The sequence below is a fragment of the Pezoporus flaviventris genome, unplaced genomic scaffold (assembly GCF_033815535.1).
Source record: "Pezoporus flaviventris isolate CSIRO_AGI_PZ_B2104156 unplaced genomic scaffold, CSIRO_AGI_Pfla_v1 ptg000089l, whole genome shotgun sequence".
Lineage (NCBI taxonomy): Eukaryota > Metazoa > Chordata > Aves > Psittaciformes > Psittacidae > Pezoporus > Pezoporus flaviventris.
In genome coordinates this window covers 251,426-267,800 of record NW_026892637.1, presented here as the reverse complement: position 1 = coordinate 267,800, position 16,375 = coordinate 251,426, and the positions used below count along the sequence as shown (strand labels likewise).

Here is a 16,375-nt window from a genome sequence, read left to right as displayed (position 1 = left end):
AATTTTTATTGCTGTTACACTGCTTTATCTGGCTCCATAGTAAAACAAAATTGAAACAAAAATTTTTGGACTTGTTGTCTGCCCAGTACAGTGTTGCATTTTTCATTTCAGCAAGCAGCAAATCATTCTACTTGCTGAGAAAGCAGTACAACAGAAACATTTTATGCAAGTGTTCTGCCTGCTATTTCAGAAGTCACAGATTATCTCCAAAATGATACTAAACCATAAAACCAAATTTAGTTTGTTTAACCAAATGCGTTTCCTTATTCAGAAGAGGAACCTGCTCCAAACAGTGTTGTTGAAGAGTACCTTCAGGAGAAGAAAAAATATGAAGACAAGCGGAAGCAGCAGCCAAAGAAAGGAGTTTCTCGTGAAGATCAGGTAACAATTGGAAAACCTGGGGGGAAAAAATCCAGAAAAAGTTCTGGAAAAGTTTCTCTCTTCATCTGTGTATAAATAGAGTTTTAAAGTCCCTTACAGGATCGTAGAATCATAGAACAGTTAGGGTTGGAAAGGACCTTAAGATCATCTACTTCCAACCCCCCTACCATTATGTTTCATTTTCCTTTTGAATAATCTTATTATTTATAAAAATAAATATGTAATCTTTGATCCCCTATTTTGATTACCCAGGTAGACAGGTAAGTGAAGTTTCAATGTGCATTTGAAAGTGCTATCAGTTTAGTCACTAAAGTCTTGCAAAAGGAAATGCTACCCACACAGAGGTATCCTTGATTACATGTACGAGAGTTTTGCATTTATGTACAGTGCTTTCCTTGGCTCTGCAGCATGCCATAAAGCTGGGACAGAGGTTTGCATATTTGGCATCTGTCCAAGATGGGTTTTTTAGCATTTTAAAATATGTTTAAAGATATTAAGTCCATCCATACCTTTTGGTGTTGTGAAATGAGCAGAAAAAAAGTTTTTAACTGTACTGTAAAAATAAAACCTTTTTTAAATATAATGAAAGTTATTTTTCAAAAGGAGTTACAATGTATGTAGACTTCAGTCTGCAAGAATGACCAACATTACGTTTGACATAAATATTTGTTTTTTTCTAAAATAGGAAAGTTTGGAATTGTTAAATATATGAAACTGCCTGTGAAATGGAAAGTACCATTCGTTTAAAATCTGTGCAGTACATCAAACACAGTGGTTTACAAGTGCATGTCAATTCAGCTATGAAGATGTTCATATTCAGCTCTAAAAGCTAGAAGAGGTTGGAAACTCGAGGCTTAATAACTTCAAAAGAATGGTTGGCAAACCTTTATACATGTGGCAAGTGGATTTAGCTCTAAACTAAGTTTATGGAAACTTTGTACATTCAAAAGCCCATTAGCTTTAAATCAAAGAATACTAAACCTCTGTTGGCAGCATGGATGAAACCACTTCTAATGAATTTATATCAGTCCTGTCCTGGACATCACAGGAAAACCAGATGACAGGGATGTATATTTTAGTAGATCTTAATTTTCATTTATGTAACCCTGCTGGGAACTGTTCAGCAATAATTAATCACTTCTTTGTAATCCATTTCACTTGTGGAGAGCCTCTTCTAGCCTTGCATCCCTCCTACTTGGTCCTACAGCACAATACCATTTTGCATCCTCTGTACAAGAGTTAAAGAAGAGGGGGAAAGGTATGTGTCTCCTTACAATACTAGATATTGGAAGTCCTAAGCTTATCATTCTACAAGGGTCAATTTTACAAAGTTATTTGATCCACAGTAAGGCATCTAATCACTCACTGCAAAAATGCCTGCTAAGGCATTTGAAAATTATTTCTATCACCAGGTCTACTCACAAGAATGCTGGCACCAGAGATAATTATACACATGGAATGTGCCTTTGGTCGGTCACAGCTTCATGTAAAAATGGTTAGTTTGTTTTCTTCTGATGGCGTAGGCAGAGATTTGGTCTCTCAGACGTTGCAAGTACAGGGTTTACAATACTATGGAAGGCTATAGAATTTGAATGATTTGCAGGCCCAACTATATTTGAAATTTTCCATCTTAAAAGTTAAACAGAAAATAAATGAATAAATGCAAACAAAATAAAAAAAAAAAAAAAACAAAAAACAAACCAAAACACCCCAACAACTCAAAAACCTCCCTTTGGCAGTATTAAAATACGGTTTTGAAAGAATTCAAAAGCCAGGAAACTCCTAAAGTTAAGATTGCTCCCAGAAGGAAATTTGATTCCAGTGAACACTTCTGGTATTTCCTATTTCTGTTTTCTATTCTTGTTTAGTTTTTATTCTTTTAAATTTGAAAAACTTGACCAAACAAAACTAAACAGCCATACAGAGGTGTTTTACAACATAGGTTGCCAACCTATCACCTCCAGATCAAATGTAGCCTGCCACATAAATTCAGTCAAGCACTTATTCCCTCATGCTTTCCTTTCCATGAATGTCTCAAGTATCAGCAAGAAATAAGCTGTGGGCTGTGCAAGTCGTTCTTGTGGTCTGCTCATTTTTTTATTTATTTTTTTTTTAAGAGCCCCCTCTCCATTCACAAGGTTCAGGCATACAGTTCTTGTATAAACAAATCTTATTCCAGGTGATCAGAAACAATGCCTGTGGTACAATCTTCAGGTGTCACCTGAGATTTGGTGACTTCGTTGTAGCTGAAACATCTGATGATATCAGCTGGAGAATAAAATGCTTAATGTATGCTGCATAAGAACCGGTGTCTATAGAATTAATTAATTAAGGTGGTTCATTGTACTTGAGTCAAAAGCTTTGAATTATTTTCAGTGTCAGTACATGACTTAAAAGATCAGCAACATAAAGTATATAAATATCAATCAAACCAGGTCTTCAAAGCTCTAAATTCAAAGCTTGAATAAACTGTAATTTATGTAATTAATTGTTTTACAGGAAGAAAATGGCAGGTGCAAACAATAAAATTCATTGTCAGCAGTCACTGTTGTTTAATTGTTTAATCAGCTATTTTATTCTATAAGTAGCCATAAGATTTTGTTCCTTTGATACACATTTTTATTTCACTAGGCAGCCAGACAAGTGCTCCCTCACACCAGTGGAGTGCTCTTGCACACCTGCAGAGTGCCTTCCCTACTTAATCTTGCTGCTTCAATGCATTCTCACCCCAGCCCACCCCCTTGCTCTCTCACTTGCCTCTCTACAGCATTTCTTTCAAATTCATATGAAAGATGTCTCCTTCATCTCATTGTACTACTTCTCAAAATAATAATAAAGATATTGTATATACCTGTTGTTGGTGTCAAATGCATATGACTTCACTAAAGCCATGTATTTAATTTCAGACACTGGCGCTATTGGACCGATTTAAATCAAAGTTAACCCAGGCAATTGAAGAAACTCCTGAAAATGAGGTTTCTGAACCTGAAGCAGATAATGATGAAGGATGGTGAGTTCTTTTGATTTAAATTTCTGTATTTACTGCTGGAAATCCTGTTGGAGCAATATAGGCTTGCTCTTAAGTGTAAATTTAAGGAGTAGCAGAAACACCAAATGTGAAGATGGCTGCTACAGCAGAAATCCGCTAAAAGGTAGTGATTTAGCCCTGTGGAAAACAAGGTGGGAGCGTAGAAGACATTTTGCTTTGTTTTAAGTCCTACGAAAACTCTGTGTTGGAGGTGGTAAGTATTTTAAAGACTAATGAATGAGATGAGGACAAACTGATAAACTCATCTGAAATGTCAGGTGACCCCAAGGAAATGGGGTAGCACTAGAATTGATTAAGCACTGGAGAAGTTATGGCCTCAACACTTACCAGTTGAGGAAGTAGCTTGTACTGTGTTGTCTCATGTTCGTCTTCCATCAAAGAGCATGCCTTAGGTAGGGAAAGGAGATAAAAGTCATTATGATTTGAAGTTTGATCCTGAAGTCCTAGACTACAAGCTATTAGGTGATAATAAAAATTTCTGCATAAAATGACCAGCATGGACAGTGGGATTGAGTGCGCCCTCAGCAAGTTTGCCGATGACACCAAGCTGTGTGGTTTGGTTGATACCCTGGAGGGAAGGAATGCCATCCAGAGGGACCTTGACACACTTGTGGGGTGGGCTGATGCCAACCTCATGAAATTTAACCATGACAAGTGCAAGGTCCTACACCTGGGTCGGAGCAATCCCAGGCACAGCTACAGGTTGGGCAGGGAAGAGATTCAGAGCAGCCCTGCGGAGAAGGACTTGGGGGAGCTGGTCAATGAGAAAATGAACATGAGCCGGCTGCAGTGTGCACTTGCAGCCCAGAAAGCCAACTGTTTCCTGGGCTGCATCAAAAGGAGTGTGACCAGCAGGTCGAAGGAGGTGATCCTGCCCCTCTGCTCTGCTCTTCCCTGGAGTATTGTGTGCAGTTCTGGTGTCCTCAACATAAAAAGGACATGGAACTGTTGGAACAAGTCCAGAGAAGGTCCATGAGGATGATCAGGGGACTGGAGCACCTCCCGTATGAAGACAGGCTGAGAAAGTTGGGGCTGTTCAGCCTGGAGAAGAGAAGGCTGCGTGGAGACCTCATAGCAGCCTTCCAGCATCTGAAGGGGGCCTTCTAGGGATGCTGGAGAGGGACTCTTCATTAGGGAATGTAGTTCTAGGACAAGGGGTAACGGTTTAAAACTTAAGCAGGGGAAGTTTAGATTGGATATAAGGCGGGTGCGAGTGCACACTGAAGCCAGCTCACATCTGTTTTCTCATCAACCAACACCCCCAAGTCCTTCTCTGCAGGGCTGCTCTGAATCTCTTCCCTGCCCAACCTGTAGCTGTGCCTGGGATTGCTCCGACCCAGGTGTAGGACCTTGCACTTGTCATGGTTAAATTTCATGAGGTTGGCATCAGCCCACCTCAGAAGTGTGTCAGGGTCCCTCTGGATGGCATTCCTTCCCTCCAGGGTATAAACCGAACCACAGAGCTTGGTGTCATCGGCAAACTTGCTGAGGGCGCACTCAATCCCACTGTCCATGTCAGCAACAAAGATATTGAACAAGACCGGTCCCAACACCGATCCCTGAGGGACACCACTCGTTACTGGTCTCCAGTTGGACATCGAGTCATTGACCACAGCTCTTTGTGTGCGGCCATCCAGCCAGTTCTTTATCCACCGAGTGGTCCATCCATCAAATTGATGTCTCTCTAATTTAGAGACAAGGATGTCGTGTGGGACAGTGTCGAACGCTTTGCACAAGTCCAGGTAGATGACATCAACTGCTCTACCCCTGTCCATCAGTTCTGTAGCCCCATCACAGAAGGCCACCAAATTGGTCAGGCAGGATTTCCCCTTAGTGAAGCCATGCTGGCTGTCACCAAGCACCTTGTTGTTTTTCATGTGCCTTAGCATGCCTTCCAGGAGAATGTGCTCCAGGATTTTGCCAGGCCCAGAGGTGAGACTGACTGGTCTGTAGTTCCCTGGGTCATCCATTTTCCCCTTCTTGAAAATGGGGGTTATATTTCCCTTTTTCCAGTCATCGGGAACTTCACCTGACTGCCATGATTTCTCAAATATGATGGCCAGTGGCTTCGCAACTTCATTCACCAGCTCCTTCAGGACCCGCGGATGGATCTCATCAGGACCTACGGACTTGTGTACATTCAGATTTTTAAGATGGTCTCGAACCAGATCATCTCCTACAGTGGGCTCAAGGTCTTCATTCTCACAGTCCCTGCATCTGCCTTCCAAGACTTGGGTGGTGTGGTCAGAGCATTTGCCAGTGAAGACTGAGGCAAAGAAGTCATTCAGAACCTCAGCCTTCTCCAAATCCTGCGTAGCCAGTTCTCCTGAGATCTTCCTGAGGGGGCCTACATTCTCCCTAGTCTGTTTTTTATTTGCTGTGTACCTGTAGAATCCCTTCCTGTTATCTTTAATACCTCTAGCTAAGTTTAATTCTAACTGAGCCTTAGCTTTCCTAACCTGGTCCCTAGCTTCCCTGAGAACATCCCTGTATTCTTCCCATGCCACCTGTCCTTGCTTCCACTTATTATAAACCTCTTTTTTCATTTGAATTTTCCTCAGCATCTCCTTATCCATCCAAGGAGGTCTCCTGGCCCTCCTGCTGCACTTCCTTCTGGTTGGGATGCAACACTCCTGAGCTTGTAGCAGGTGATCCTTGAATATCAACCAACAGTCTTGGGCCCCTCTGCCCTCTAGGACTGTATCCTGTATGGAACCTTCCGAAGCAGGTTCCTGAAGAGGCCAAAGTCTTCTCTTTTGAAGTCCAGGGCAGTGAGCTTGCTGCACGCTCTTCTCACTGTCCTGAGGATCTCAAATTCGACCATCCCATGATCGCTGCATCCAAGGCTGCCCTGGAGCGTCACATTTCCAACCAGCCCTTCCCTGTTGGTGAGCCCGAGGTCAGGCATGGCACCTCTCCTTGTCGGCTCCTCTATTACTTGCAGAAGGAAGTTGTCTTCTACACAATCGAGGAACCTCCTGGATTGCTTGTGCCGGGCCGTACCGTCCTTCCAACAGATGTCAGGGTGGTTGAAGTCACCCATGAGGACAAGGGCCTGTGAGCATGAGGCTTTTCCTATCTGTCTATGGAGTGCTTCATCCTCAGGTTCTCCTTGATCAGGCGGTCTGTAACAGATCCCCACAGTAATGTCTCCTATTGCTGTTCTCCCTTTAACCCTGAGCCACAAACTCTCTGTTGACTGCTCACCCGTCCCCAGACAGTTCCATACTCTCCAGCCTATCCCTAACATAACGGGGAACTCCCCCTCCCCACCTGCCAGGCCTGTCCTTCCTAAAGAGCCTGTAACCTTCCATTCCAACGCTCCAGTCACAGGAGCCATCCCACCATGTTTCTGTGATGCCTATTATATCATACCCCCATAGATGTGCACACATCTCTAATTCCTCTTGTTTGTTCCCCAACCTGAAAAAAAAACTGAATTATTATAATGAGAAAAAATAAAATGTACAAACATGTAGAATAGGCACCCTTTTTAAGCAGAAATTAGGTAACTAAATGTGATTAAAGCATCCTGCATCTGTTGTGAGAGGGCTTATACATACATACATAACCATGTTAATGAAGTTGCTTTTCTCAGATGAGAAGACAGTTAGCATTGGTAGGAAATGCAGGCTGACTAAACTGTTGTTTTCACTGTCATTCTACAAATGAAAAAGGTTTGCAAATTGAAGTGAGAAAATACACCATAAAAAAACACCATGAGAGAAGACAAGACAGGGAAGGAAAAATGCATTTGACATCTTTACTTACATTTTTTTCCACACATTGATAAATTAAATTCTTCAATTATCTGGAAGTTACACATCAAGTTACAGTAAACTATATTATAAAAATGTTTAAGTTTTATGTTTTGAATCAAAATATCTTAAGGCTACTTGAAGATACATTCCTTAAAAAAAAAGTTAAATCTTAAAATTTAAAGGTAGGCTGAATTGCAAATTCTGAGGCCAGATGTGTTGATGAGGCTAAAATTTTAGGTCAGTCTTGGGTAACTGATCCTTTCTTGTTTGAATCATGGAATGTATTTTAATTTAGTAAGATAAAGCTACACAAATTCTGCAACTTTACATTCACACCTTCTTGCTTTTCAGTGAATCGAACTGAGACCTCACAAGGGAAATTCTAGGATTTGCAGAAAACTTCAGACATATGAACTGGCAGAGTAACACTAGTAGTATGGTACTTGGCTATACTACTAGTGTAACTATTTGGCTATATAGAATTCTTGCCATTTTTTTAAAACCACATTTTTACACAAGTAGTGTGTAATGAGTGTGTTTATTTTTTCAGTATTTTATTTGCTGGGGGGGGAGGGTTTGTGGGCATTAGCATAGTCTGCTTTCATCTTAACAGATTATCTTGGCATATCTGTCATTGAAAATGCACTGTCTCTGTCTCTTTACCCCTCATGGTTGTCCCATTTATTGTATCCAAGAAGAATGGAGCATGGTATTTTAAAATATAAATGCAGGTTAGGTTTCCAAAGAAAAAGTTTTCTTTTTACTTTTGATGTTAATGGCATTATCTGGAAATTCAGACTTGCTTTCCTTGCTTATATTCTTTAGAAGATAATATTTTAAAAGACAAATCAAAACATAAACATCTTGGCTTTAGATTATAGTTTTTCAAACAACAGATAAAGTAATTTCCTAAATCTTGCCCATTTCAGGTTAACTCTTATTACTAACTTGCTACTATTTTTTCACTTGTAGCCATCTATTTGGTTGTTTCTTCAAACCATGTGGTCTTACTTCATTATGTTTTTTCCTGTCTCAGTCTTTGAGGATAAGGGATAACATACAGCATAAATCTTGAGGTCCTTGGATTTCACTGATATTCTGAGCTCCTATCTGAGCTGTAAGTCTGCTTCTGAGTTCTCCAGGAATTATAGTATGGACTGTTTCCGTTGGAAGTGACCTACAACAATTGTCTAGTCCAACTGCCTGACTGCTTCAACGCTGACCAAAATTTAAAGCATGTTGTTAAGGGCATTGTCCAAATGCCTCTAAAACACTGACAGGTTCGGGTCATCGCCCACCTCTCTGAGAAGCCTGTTCCAGGGTTTGGCCACCATCTTGGTAAAGAAGTGCTTCCTAATGTCCAGTCTAAACCTCCCATGTCCAGTATAAACCTCTCCTATGTAGCCTTTACATGAACCTGAAGGACTGGTCTTCCTGTCTGGTATTTTCTTATCACAGAAACATAATCAGTCTTTTAAAGACTTTTATAAAGTTAGGTCTCTATCCCTCTTTCCAAGTAATTACTGACATCTAATTGGCAATAGAATTTTTTTTCTGTAAGTAATTCATACTGAATGGAGTGTTGCAATTTCAGCTTATGAAGTTGTATTTTTGTTTAGAAAATAACACTACGTTCAGAATTGCACTAAAATTAAGAGTTAAAATAATGTGAAACTACATAATAGACTAATAATAAACGTTATATTATTAATTTTGCAGCATATTAAATGTGCATGTTAACTTGCAGACAGATGAGAGTCTTATTTTTAAAGAATTTACTTTGAAGCTACATAAATTGTAAAATGTACATATTACATAAGTTGGCTATAAACACATAGAACATCGGCAATGCAGTGAAGTCTTCCAAAAGCTATTAATGATTATTACAGTCACTTGGGAAGTTACATTTCATATGTTGGTATAAGAGTTTACGTTTTCTATAAGGGTTTACGTTTTCAGTGTCTTTGTTGTATTGGAATATGACTATAACAACTTAGATTTTTAAACTCTCTTAATACAAATCCATTCCTCAAATGACAGTAATTCTACTTTATTTGTTTTTTATTAAATATAATTAAAGTATAGCATATGTATATACGATATGCACAAATCATGTGAGTCCTCCAGGCCATTTTGTAGGTCATGGTTGCTGTTTTTATGGGAAGTGAAAGCCTGCCAGTATGCTTTGCTCTACTATCAGGGTGTGTTATCTGAGGTAAAATGATTGCCTCTAAGACATTTTTATGTGTCCACATGAGTGGCCACACATTGAGGTATAATTTTCATTCTCTGTCAGGATAGAAACCATTACCAATTTGTTATTTTTTTTTTATTTGGCAAACTTCTCTCTGCATTTTTGGCTGAGCTGCTGTATTGGCATGGCATATAGCAGACATTTGGGCACTTTTCAGCAGCATTCTACTTTTTATGCAAGAAAAAAAGAAGAAATATGACTCTATTGTAAACAGTGTGTATGCTGTTTGATAATTATTACCAGATTTCACTGTCTGTGAAGGCATCTGAGGAAGTGTTGTGAAGAGAGCTGAAGAGAAATGCGTAATGCTAAGTTTTAACATGAAATACCAGAATCTTTGCTGAGACCTTCTATTGCAAACTCTACTGCTCTGTGAGCATGATTATATATATATATATATATATCTGTCTGCAGTAATCAAAATGCAATTTCCCCCCCAGAATTCAAAAGTATAAAAATAAACATGGTATGTACTGCCAGAAAGGGTACTCATAACAATAAAAATGTCTGCAAATAAGTAGACAGACACGTTTTTACAGCATCTGGCTACCTCAGGAAGACATGGCTGATCCTAGTTCTTCCATGCACAAGCATTATTGTCCATGTGGTTCTGTATTATTCTGTTGTTATGCTTTTCTTTTCATAATTTGTCAGATGTCTTCAGTGCTGTTTGATCATTTATTTGATTACAGTCCAAATAAGAGAGTCAGATGCATGACTTCATTCTTCTCTTTCACAAAGGTTTTACAGAGTGCTGCAGAAGTAGGTACTGATGATCTGGCAGAACTCAGTTGCTCACTGTAGGCTTAAAGTCTTACCAGGAAGACTTTTCACCAAAATATAGATGAGATTCATCACATGAGCAGTGAGGTGTCATCTGCTTAGAAACTAATAGTATGAAAACCAAATATCATAGAATAGAATGATAGAATAGTTTGGGTTGGAATGTACCTTAAGATCATCTACTTTCAACTCCCCTGCCAGGGTACACTAAACCATGTCAGCCAAGACTCCATCCTGCTTGGCCTTGAATGCTGCCAGCGATGGAGCATTCACAGCTTCTTTGGGCAACCTCTTCTAGTGCCTCAGGACCCTCACAGTACAAACTTCTTATATCTAACCTGAGCTTTCCCCATTTAAGTTTGAACCTGTAGGATGTGTCACAGCAGAAGACTCAAATAGATTAATTAATATGCGTAGTACTTCCTAACTGGATTTCTGTATAGGCCTGAATTTGGAAGTAAAAACACTGTGCAAAAACTACACTTTATACAGAAGACTGCTGCTCATCCTCTTCTTTAGGGCTTAGACTGCTGTGTACTTATAGTTGCATTCATGTGACACCCCGTCAGGTTGTAGTGCCACTTCAGAGCTCTGATTATAAAATTAAATAGTTGCAGCTATAGTAAAACGTATTTCAGTCCAGAAAGTATTATAGCAACTGCAGATAATGAAACTGATGATGCAGATCTTGTGAGCATGTCATATTTTCCACAGAGAAATCCAGTTATGGGAGAAAAAAAATCTGATGCGCTCAAATATATTCAAAGGTTGGTTGCTTTAGTTAGTCTGTGCAAAATATTCCCCTTCAAATAGGGTAAGAGTAATACTTAGTACTCTGAAACACCCTCCCATCAACTAATACTGAGTGGTTCATCTCTCTTTCAAATCGTGAAATCTGAGACTAGATACAACGCTTAGAAGTCTTTGTCAGTGTTGAGTGGAAGGATTACTTTATTTGTCATTGTTTCTTTCACACCTGGTTTCCAATCCCTTCTAGGCCACGATTTTTTTCTACTGAATGTTTACCTAACCTAGCTCTGTCCTGTACTCATGCTGTTGATGGCTCTTACAGAAATTCAGCCACTGCACTTTCTGAATGGTATCCTATTTTTCATACTACCATTCCTGTTTGCCAAATCACATGAATTTGAAATACTCCAATAAATTTTCAAATACTTTTCACAAAACTTCAGATTATGCAGATGTTGTGTCAATTCTTCTAGTAAAGTCATAAATGGACGTGAACTGACTACCCTACCACATTCATGTTTTCAGTTTGACATTAAACTGTGACTCTTTACTCTTAAAAACAGGTCTTTACAGCTGAATTTCTGTCAGCCTTACATCTTTACGAAGTGTATCATGGTTTAAGCCCAGCACCACGCAGCCCTTCACTCACATCCCCCGTCCCTGCCACCCCCTGGGTGGGATGATGAAGAGAATCAAAAGAATGAAACTATGTAAACGCCACAGGTTGGGGTGAGAATAGTCCAATAACTAAATTAATATAAACCCACTACTAATAATACTGATAATGATAAGGGAAATAACAAGGGGATAGAATATAAAACCTAAAGGGGAAAGGAAAAAACCCAGTAAACGCAAGTGATGCACAATACAATTGCTCACCACCCACTGGCCGATACCCAGCCTGACCCAAGCAGCAATTCAGGCCTTCTGGGTAACTCCCTCCCCGCAGTTCCTATACTGATCATGACGTGCTGTGATATGGAATACCCCTTTGGCTAGTTTGGGTCAGGTGTCCTGTCTCTGCTTCCTCACAGCTTTTTGTGTCCCTCCTCACTGGCAGAGCATGAAACACAGAAACGTCCTTGATCAGAGTCAGTGCTACTGCGCAACAACTAAAACATTGATGCGTTATCAACATTGTTCTCAGACTAAAGCCAAAACACAGCACTGCACCAGCTACTAGGAAGGAAAAAATAACTGTTACAGCTGAAACCAGGACAGTATGAAATACGTATCTACACTTTTCCAGATGGAATACTGGTCTTTTTGGAAGGAACGGATTCCCTGCTATTAAAATCCACCTGTCATATCCTTAACCAAAATTCTGGACTGTCTTCCACTCTTCTTTCTCTGATCTTTGAAAACAAGCAGAGGCTTCCTGAATGAAACTGCTAGATTTATTGACATACTGAAGTATCTCTATTCCTATGAGGAATTTTACAATACAGACAGTTTTGAACTGATGGAAGTTTCTGCAAAAAAAATATGCACTGGTTTTCTTCATTAAAGCTCACCAGTTGCCAAATCAAGTTACGATATTTCTGTGAGGATCCTCATTGTGCATTCTCACAGATAAAACGCACAAGATTTACAAACCAACTCTGATAGCATTCTTGAATTTAAAGTGTAATTGTCATGATCAAGTAACCCAAAACTTAAAAGGAGCATCACTCCTTACTACCAGGGAGGGAAGGAGAGGGGTGGATTACATTGCACACCAAACCAATCATTTACAGTACCTTAAAAAACTTGGAGATGTAAGCTAGCAAATTATGGTGATTTTTTTTTTTCTTGGATTGACTGAAAAGGTATACCCACCCCTTCACTTCTAAACAAGGTTCTTAGCTGAATTACATAATAGCTAATAGGTAGCAAATACTGGAAAAGCACCAGAAGGTATTGGTATATGAACGTTGCATTGAGGTAATATTCTGTTCTTGCTTGAAAACTGTTTCAATGCTGGTAATCTGAGTCCAAAGAAGTATGGTTTTACGTATTGTTACTTCTTTAATTTACATTTGATGGAAGATGCCCAATTCATCCTGCTGGACCTTCAATATTCGGTGCAGAAACTGGAATATTAACATGTGAAAGCTGTTTCTTACCAGATGAACATGATTATATGAAGTACATTTAAACTATTGTTGCCACTAGGGAAGCAGCCAAAGTTTGTATCATCCTCAGTAGAGGGGTTTGTTCTGTTATTAATCCCATCAATTCACAAGTCAGGGCTGCAAGTAGACCTCCAGTTGGTTTTGGAGTTTGTGTTGCAGTGGAGCCCAGTAATTTTTCCTTCATTCTGCACCCGGCTAGAAGTTTAGGATTTCTTTTTCTGGATTCAGATCTCATCACTGGCTGCTATCTGCTGTCCGTAATGCGCTCTACAGCCATTTAGAATTTGACTGTGACTGCCAGCAGGCTACATAGTTCATTTAATCAATAGCACGTTGTTCCAGTGCTTTGTAACTGAACGGCTGCAATGTTTCCTGGGTGAAATGTGAGGTGTTAAATGTGAACTACAAAGCTTCTTAATCTTTAAAAGAGATCAACTTTTTTCTTCCCCATGGAACATTGTCATAGATGTAACTAAGCGACAAATGTAAATGAGACAGTCATTTAAGTATTTTTGGGAGGATGTCTAGACTCTGAAACTTACTCTTTCTTTTTATATGAAATAACATAAATCCATTTAGCTTAAAGTTATACTGTGGGACCAGAAAAAAAAACAGTAAAATGAGAATTTGGAATGAGGTTTTCACATGTTTTTTCAGTTTATAATTCTTATGGTTAGTTACCTTTATTGAGTCTGAACTATTCTAAATGTTGGTTAATTTGAGGATAGGAAAAACAGGCATTTTTTTAAATCAAAGTGAATCAATTTACAGTTAAAAGGTTCTTGTGAAAATTATGTGAGTAAAGGTCTTCCATCCCAAACAAAAAGGCATTTCAGATCCTGCTTAATAGATTGGTTTATGTGCATGTTGTGTAATGCTGATGTTGGCATGACTATTATCATCTTAGTTATTTATGACAAACCTCATTTAAGATAGCAAGGATTAAAAACAATTCATGTGGAATTTGATGTCACTGTTCACTTAAATAGGTTGTTTAAAATCTTGCGGTTCTTAAAAGACATTCAAAGATGTCTTCTTGGTCACAAAATACAATTTTGCATTGATCCAATCAGCTGATTATAGCAAAAAATAAAGGGAATGGGTCTGAACTGAAATTCAGTGGGACTCATTTTGCAGTCTGGTTTATATGTCAAACTCTGTCATCTGTTCCTAGTTCTGAATTTTGTAAAATTACCAGTAAGGCCAGTTAAATATTGTGACAACATTGGGCAGCTAAGCACTCTCCGCCAGGACATTCATTGCAATTTGACTGTATAATTTCTTACCCAGTTTGTAGAGACAGCTATATTTTACTCCAGAACAAACAAACAAATCTGTATATTCAATGATGGTATTTTCTGTCCAGCACCAATAGCTATGTCCTTGATCTTCTTCAGAAAATGTTTTTGCTAATAAGACAAGGAAAACATCTCAGAATATTTAGCATTGGTTGCAGTGAGAAATCTGGTGCAGTTGGGAGTGGGAATACACAGTGTTTTATTTACTTTGCATTCCCCTGGTGAAAGGATTTGTGGCTGTGAGAGATTAAGGACTAAAAAAAGTATCAAGGCACCACCTTTCTGATGTGTGTCGGAGAGAGTAGGCTAGAATTGGTTTGAGTTTGAGGGGGTTTTGGTGTTGTTTATGTTGTTTGGGGTTTTTTTATTAAATTGCTTTTTCAGAATCAGGTAAATGTTGAAATTCGTCAGACTGTTTTTATATTGGAAGATTTCATTCATAAAGTTGCCTTTATACAAGTTTTCTAAAATGCAGTCTCTTTCTTTGCTATAATACCTAAGACTGAGGATTTTGAAATACGGCTTCCTCAAGATTAGCACCAGTCTCTGCAGATTGAGTTGCAGAAGCTTTACTGTAACAAACATAGTAAGCTCCTGAAAACTAAGCAGCAGTCTTTTTCACATGCCGATGCTAGCTTGGGGAATGAAAGAAAAAGTGCTGCTGTAATTTATGCCAGTGAGGCACAAAGATGGATTAAAGCCATGTTTGCTCCCCTCCTCCCATCCAGACTTGAGCCAAGGTTCCTCCACTAGTCTGGAAAAACTGGCTCTGTATTAGGTCTCTCCTGCTAAGGCCATTGATTAACTCAACTGCATTTTAAACTTGACAAAATACTTACTTGATTGTTACAAAGGATAAATGAATGCCAGAGGTCTGTATTAGAAACAGATTGTAAAGAGGGGTTTCTTTTCTGTTTGGCAAAAAATCCAGCATTTGTTTGGGTTTTAGTACTGCCTCTAACATTTAATGGGGGAAAAAAACCCTTTTCCACCTTCTCTCCTCTACTGCTAGAACGTGGTCAAACCTTGATATGTAAATGCTAGCTGCTAGCCTGCTGCTTCAGTGAGTAATTTTGTATTAACAAATTCTGCTGCTGAAGTCGTATATTTATTGCTTCTAGCTTTTCTGCATGCCTGAGAAACTCAGAGTATTTGGGGTAGGCTTTTTGTTTGTTTATTTTTTGTTAATTCCTCCATGTCTAAGTTTATTTGGACTAGGCATCTGGGCCTGGAATCAACTACTGTTTGACTTAAATTCAGAGATGATCCATGCTTTACTCAAGGGATATCTAGTGTTACATTTACTGTCTGGAAATCTTATGTTTTATTTATTGCCAGCAAACCTAGTGAAGAATGAATATAATCTTTTAAATCTTTTAATAGCCTAGCTTAAGCTTCCAGTGTATTTACACACCTTTCCAAGCACCCCAGCTTCACCTCATTCAATGAAGTGTAAAGGGTAAAGATTTGGACATACTCAGAATGGAGAGGGGGAGGGACAAAAGAGAAGTAAGTGTGTACAGAGAATGCTGTATAAAAGTCTGAGTATTTTTGTCCTAGAAATGCTCTCCTGTCCTTCCCCTCACACTGACTCTCTGCTCTGGTTATAAAGTAGTGACCATGTTAATTTGGGAAGGTGATTTGCTGACTTCTAGAGTATCAGATATTGTACCAGCTATTGGCAGAGACAGGATGCTAGACTGGGTGGATCATTGGTCTATTCCGATGTGGCGGTTCCCATGTCCATATAGTAAATGCTGTGTAAAGTTTTTCTACACTGGTACACTGTCTGGAACAACATCTGGAATATGCATTATAGTCTTCCATACCAATCTGCTCTGCTAGGAGCAGCTGTCTATTTAAAGCACCCAGCTTCTTTCATCAAACTACTTAACATCTTTTAGAAGGTGATAAGGATATAGTCTAAATAGTATATATGAATTGTCATGGAACAGATGTGATATAAAAATAGAGTAGCTAAATTT

General features: G+C 39.0%; 1 protein-coding gene across 1 annotated transcript in view; it reads left to right on the top strand.

Annotated features, from left to right (window-relative positions):
* Positions 1-16,375, top strand: part of CWC27 (CWC27 spliceosome associated cyclophilin) — a 123,726-nt gene that overhangs the window by 98,391 nt on the left and 8,960 nt on the right. Inside the window, exons 12-13 of the mRNA XM_061475703.1 lie at positions 272-381; positions 3,288-3,391. Coding sequence (XP_061331687.1) covers positions 272-381; positions 3,288-3,391 — 214 coding nt within the window. The remainder of the gene's footprint in view (positions 1-271; positions 382-3,287; positions 3,392-16,375) is intronic.